Below are 6,264 nucleotides of genomic sequence, written 5' to 3' on the forward strand. Positions count from 1 at the left end.
CTCCATGACTCTGTAGAAAAACATACAAAGCTCTCAACAACCAAGCTCCATCTTCTTATTGTTCCATCCTTTCCTAACAGAGCACTTCACTGTCAGACTGCAGGTTTACTTGTGGTTCCTGGAGTTTCTAAAAGTAGAATGGGAGGCAGAGCTTTCAGTTATCAAGCTCCTCTCTTGTGGAACCAACTTCCAGTTTCTGTCCGTGAGGCTGACACTCTGTCTACTTTTAAGATTAGACTGAAGACTTTCCTTTTTGATAAATCTCATATTTGGGGTTGGTTTCGGTTTCCTTAATTATTCTTTAGTTCTGCTGTTATAGGCTTTGACTGTAAGACATCCCACAATTTAGAAGCCACCTGTTTTTCCCTCTAATGTCTGATAAGAGGCTTCTATGTGCCATTAAATCACATCAATGTCTTGAACCATATTAAAATAATTGGGGTTTGATTGAATCACATATAAAATTACAAGATTTGGACTTAAGAACTTYCTGTATAGTTTAATGAGTTGTTTTGAACTAGCACAAAACATTGAACTGGCTTGATCTTTGCATCTGCTCTGGTAGTTTTCTTTCTTTCTATGCAGRTTGCTTTGTTCAATGTTGACACTAAAGTAAAAATTTAAATTAAAAACTGACTGAGTTAAGTATTTCAGTTCCATACCACATTAGTTTCCTGTTTGTCTTTATAAAGCAGCAACTCATCTGATGTCAGTACAGTCCACATCGAAGCCCAATTTTTTCTCTGTTTTTTACCATTTTCAGAGATTTTGGCCACATTCAGATGTTCACTTTTCAGGTCCACCTGGAAACAAACACAGTGCCAGTGAATGTTGAAACTTATACTGAATCCCAGAGGTATTGTGCAGTTTTCCGTAATACCAGGCAGCACAAATTTAGTATTTTTCTTTTACTCATATGTTTAGGAAATCTCCAAGTCTGTTGGTGAGCAGACAGATTGATGGATTGAATGAATGGATGATAAATGAATGGAAAGATAGATGAATGGATACATAATGCATAAATAAAATCAATGGTTGTTATGGTTGGCACTGTTAATGTGTAGGATTTAGCAGACAGACATCTTCCTGTACATGGAATGTTTGAAACTTTAAGATAAAATTAATTTAAAAAACAATCCTGGCAAAACTTGAAGCAACATCACCACCATTCTATTTAAAACTACCACAACCAACACCACAGGCACATCCACAAAAAGCCAGTCAAAGCAGGAAATAAACTTCAGAGTTGGTGAGCTGGTTGATTAGTTGGAGCATTATTGGGTTGGCCAATTATTGTTTCAGAGAGTTTCATTATAGTCTATTAAGTGGTTTATAAAATAATTTACTAACAGACCAACACACAGGCAGAAACAGTTTGACTGTCTTTTGATGGCAGGCTAAAAATTGAAACAACTGACAGAAGCCAGAAGAAGTCTTTTATTTAGAAGTTCTCTAAAGTTTTTAACATACCACTGGTTGAAGACCAACAACCACACCATGTTGAGACTGATTTCTACGATGGCGAGAAAGCTGTAGAACAAAAAAAAGAGAAAAGAAAAGATTAAAAACTAGAGAAAGACTCTAAGGACACTGGTTCTGTTGGGTGTACATACAGGTTTCTGGGGAAGATCTGAGTCCTGCAGCACCATTGACTTAGATTGACTAAGGCGGTCTCCAGAACTCTGAGAGTTCTTTATCCTCATTTGAACAGCTCCTTGTGCTGCTGCACCATGCTGAGGAGGCTGACTCAGTTGCACTTGTTTCACAGCATTCTGCAGGTTAGTCATCCTGAGGAGAAACAATAGTGGAAAAGATTTGTTCAAAGCCATCTTCAATTCTGAAACCTGAGTCTTGTCCTTAATTGGTCAACACAAAAATGAAAATATAATTTGATCATGCAGCAAAGAACTGAAGGGAACAATTATTAACGAACATTAAAAAAATAAAAATAAAATTGAAAAACTATGTGAGACAAGGTTTTAAAAAACAGAAAAAAATTGTAGTAAATGGGCACAAAAAAAAAACATTTGGATCCGAGCAAAAAAAAAAGATCTCAGGCTGGAATACTAAAAGAGCTGAAAGATTTAGATGAGTTCAGGAGGGGTTCAAAAAAAGGACTGAAACAACTTGATACAAAAGGAATTAACAAAAAATTCAGACAAATGGACACATACACTAAAATATAACTAGATATGAAGACTCGGAGTCGATTGATTCAGTTTTCTTTCCTGTATTCAAAATCTGTGAATATTATAATGACGAGCAACTTAATGACATTAAGACAGCAAATGGAGATTCCTCTAATATTCATTTTAATAACAATGAGTGTTTAAAACAATTACACAAACATTTTAATATAATAGCAATCTCAGAGACATGGCTCCTTGATGATAATTAACTTTCCAATTGAGTGGTATGTTATATGAAAAGAAGCAATAAAAGAGGTGGAGGAGTTGCTTTGTTTAGTCATAGTGAAATAAAGAGTTAAAAATGATAAAATGCTATTGGTTGGTTATAATGAAATGGAAATTTTATTTTTAATTTTTATTTAATTCCTTTATTTAACCAGGTAAAACTCCATTGAGATTGAGATCTCATTTGCTAGGGGGACCTGGGCAGATTCTGCAACATACAACCTGGTTACACAAAATAAAACAAGTTAAAACATATACACAAGTTAAAAACACATTAGAAAAGAGTTTAAAAGCAATGACACTGATGAAAAGAATGACATTGTTTGTTTTTCAGAAGCCGTACAAATAATTTTAATGAAATAAAATCTGACATCTTGAGTTCAGACTGGAGCTGATTCCATGCTATAGGAGCCATAACATTGAATGCTTGCTTCCTTTTTCTGTTCAAACACATGGAACATGCAAAAGAAAGATATTGTTAGGACTTAAGCAATGGACAAGTAATAGCACCTTTTAAGAGAGAGTTTAAATAAGTTGAAGCCAAGCTGAGTAGTTTCATAAATCAGTAGCATCAAGTGGCTGTATCTACGCATGCTTAAAGGAGGCCATTCAGCTTTTGCATACAACTCACAATGATGTGTAAGTCGTCTGCAGCCTTAAAGCACAATGATAGACAGTATTTAGGTATGAAGGCATTTGGTTGAAGCGTTCATATATAAAACATCTCCATAATCTAGGAGTGGTAAGGAGCTTGCTGATACCAATTTTCTTCTAGCTTTAAGAGAAAAACAGGATCCATATACTTTTGAAAGTACACCAATCAAAGTTTCTTATAACCCCTATCCAATAAGATTACTTTAGTCATTTTTAGGAGTTGATTTTTTCCCCCAAAATCCTAAGATGTGACAACAAATTCTCTTTATAACATGTTAAAGAATTACATATAATGTTGAAGAAATTTATAGTTTAGTACTGATTAAATACAACACAGAGTTAGGGTTTTCTATTTTATAATACCGTTATAATGTTTGTCATATTTCTTACAATGTGTTATTTGAAATAGTTTAGATACATGTCCGAATCATAACAACACATAATTAAAGCGGTATTAACATTAGATTGAGTGTGGGTTGTATGAATGCCTGTGATTCAGCTGTAGGCCAGCAGGAGGCGAACTCTGTATTTATTAGTCGACTTCCTGTTTTGACTTTCAGTGTGTGGTTTGACTCGCCAGCTCATGGCTGAATAAACCCTCACTCCAGAATTCTGGTGTTGTATGGCAATTATTTCTATCACAGATCATTTTATTTAACACTTGTGTTTTCACCTGACTTCAGCCGTTATTGAACACGTATTTTCTTACAATGTAACTAGATTTAAAATTTCATCATTATACTGTGTATTTTTGGCAACACAACAGGTCAAAGTACCTCACACCTGGTCTCCTCCCAGTGGGACGTGTCCAGAACACCTCACGAGGGAGGAGTCCAGGAGGCATCCTAACCAGAYGAACCACCTCAACTGGCTCCTCTGGACGTGGAGGAGCAGCGGCTCTACTCTGAGTCCCTCCTGGATGACTGAGCTTCTCAGCCTATCTCTAAGGGAGAGCCCAGACACCCTGCAGAGGAAACTCATTTCAGCTGCTTGGATCTGTGATCTCATTATTTTGGTCACTACACAAAGCAAAGCCATTTTCTTTATTTCATCTGCCATTTAACAGAGACTAACAGAGGAACACAGAGGCTCTTACACATGTCTACGTTCACACCAAAAGTGTGTGTAGGTTGCAGCATGCATTTGACAATGCTGTCCCAAAATTACAAGTATATCTTTGCAAAACCACCACTGAATGAGCTGCACTTGATATTGTTAACAGTCAATTGTATTAACACCATCTTTATTTCTGAGTTTGTGCTCTGTCATGCCTCCATAATTTCTGTCCAATGAGAGCAATACCTGTCACCTGCATGGCTTTGTTTATAAATTATTTTCCACTTGCAAAAAGCACAATGTGAATGTGAACTGCACTAAAGGTAAAAAAAAAGTCTGCTATTTGTTCCGGACCAAACACGTGGACCAACCAATTTTCCTGGTGTGAATACACCTTTAAAATATATATTTTGTATTTCCTTTAACTTGTAGAGGCATTTGTCTCTTAAACGATTAATTTAAAATGTTTAAAATATTTTCCACAAGTCGTTTTATTTCCATGTGTTGCTTTTACGTTTCTCTGTATCTTGTTTTAACTTTGCCTTATGCATTTCTGCCTCAGTATACAAATAAGGTGGGTGGCCTGTCTTGGGTCAGTCCCTTTCTTATTGGTCAATAGACAGGATGGAGCAGGATCCATGTGCATATCTACTGTGCATGCTTGTGCTGCTTCAGTTTAGCTTACAGTTTAAAGTTTTGTTTAAAGAAAAAGTAAGGAGGAAAACACCTGTTCATATGAACCAGTGTATCTGTATTTTAACATATACTCTGACCAGTAACACATCTCACAAATGTGGTGGCATAATGTGTGTGTGTGTGTGTGCATGTACAGAAAACAAGATGCAGGCTACACTAGTTATTAAGGTTAACCTCAATCTTCCACAGTTTTTATGGTTGACAGGAAAGTAAAATAAGGAAGGAGACACAGTTGGTCTGAAAACCCTCCTCTATTTTAAGTTATTTTATTTTGCTTTATAGATACATACCAACCGGAAAGAATGTCCTATCTATTGATACCATAGTTCTTTTTTAATCTAAAATGTCATTTTTAAGATTACCTGTTAAAATTATACAAGACTCAGTTTAAATGTATCAGAGAACTATGTACAATTTGATAGTCTTATATTTAGCTTCCTGTTTTCAGCTTTGATTGCTTCACTTCAGTTGCACAACATTTTGTAAATGTCCCTCTGACAGCTACAATACCAGTTTTCATCCCCCCAAAAACTATGAAATGAAAAGAAATTGTTTTAGCAACAGTGAAGAAAATAAGAAAAATGTTTAATAGAGTTAAATACTGATTTTCCACAGTATTAAATCTCATTTGGTTAACTACAAGAATAACTTTAAGAAAACATTAATTATTCAAATAAAAAGATAAAAAACATTTTAGTCATCATGTGCTCAACAGAAAATGGTGGTACTTAGGAACATAATTTTTATATTGGCTGCTCTAGTAAAATGATATATATATTATATAACATATATACATATTTATATATTCAAATTTTGCAAGCAAATGATAAATATTGTAACATTTTACAGGTAAGATTGAATTTTAGAACATGACTGCTAATTTTTAACTTTTTCTATTTTTTTCTATCTTTATGTTTTCTAACCTAACCTGAATTTCCCTGCGCAGGACAATGAAGGCTGTATCTATTTATTCTATTCTATTCTATTCTATTTCAAAATTCAGTTGTGTTGACTATGTGAATGTGGTTTATTCATAATTCATTTGAATTGAATTGATTTACATGTCAAAATAATAAGATGCTGTTCACCAACAAGTGTTAGTGCACCATAAATACAACTAAATGAATGTCCGAGCATTCATTTAATGTTACATTTACCCAATATTTCCGTAATAGCTGTGTTGTTTTCTATCCAGGTACATTCAAGCATCAAGTATTGTAAAAGTCAGTTTGACCTCATGCATCAACTTTTAGAATTTAGGATCTGTTCAAGCTGTAAGCTCATTATGTCTTTTAAATCAACATCCTGTTAAGACTTTCATTCTTTGTTTAGGTAACACCAAAGACACACACACACACACACACACACACACACACACACACACACACACACACACACACAAAAAAGAAAAATAAATAAATACAATTTAAAATAAAATAAAAAA

At 34.6% G+C, this 6,264-nt stretch overlaps 1 protein-coding gene across 1 annotated transcript in view; it reads right to left on the reverse strand.

Moving 5' to 3' along the window:
- arhgap15 (Rho GTPase activating protein 15) overlaps nt 1-6,264 on the reverse strand; it is a 21,261-nt gene that overhangs the window by 12,491 nt on the left and 2,506 nt on the right. Inside the window, exons 2-4 of the mRNA XM_014033290.1 lie at nt 1,614-1,788; nt 1,471-1,530; nt 663-803 (exon numbers count right to left, since the gene is read on the reverse strand). Coding sequence (XP_013888744.1) covers nt 663-803; nt 1,471-1,530; nt 1,614-1,788 — 376 coding nt within the window. The remainder of the gene's footprint in view (nt 1-662; nt 804-1,470; nt 1,531-1,613; nt 1,789-6,264) is intronic.

The sequence above is a fragment of the Austrofundulus limnaeus genome, unplaced genomic scaffold (genome assembly GCF_001266775.1).
Source record: "Austrofundulus limnaeus strain Quisiro unplaced genomic scaffold, Austrofundulus_limnaeus-1.0 Scaffold1687, whole genome shotgun sequence".
Taxonomy (NCBI): Eukaryota; Metazoa; Chordata; class Actinopteri; order Cyprinodontiformes; family Rivulidae; genus Austrofundulus; species Austrofundulus limnaeus.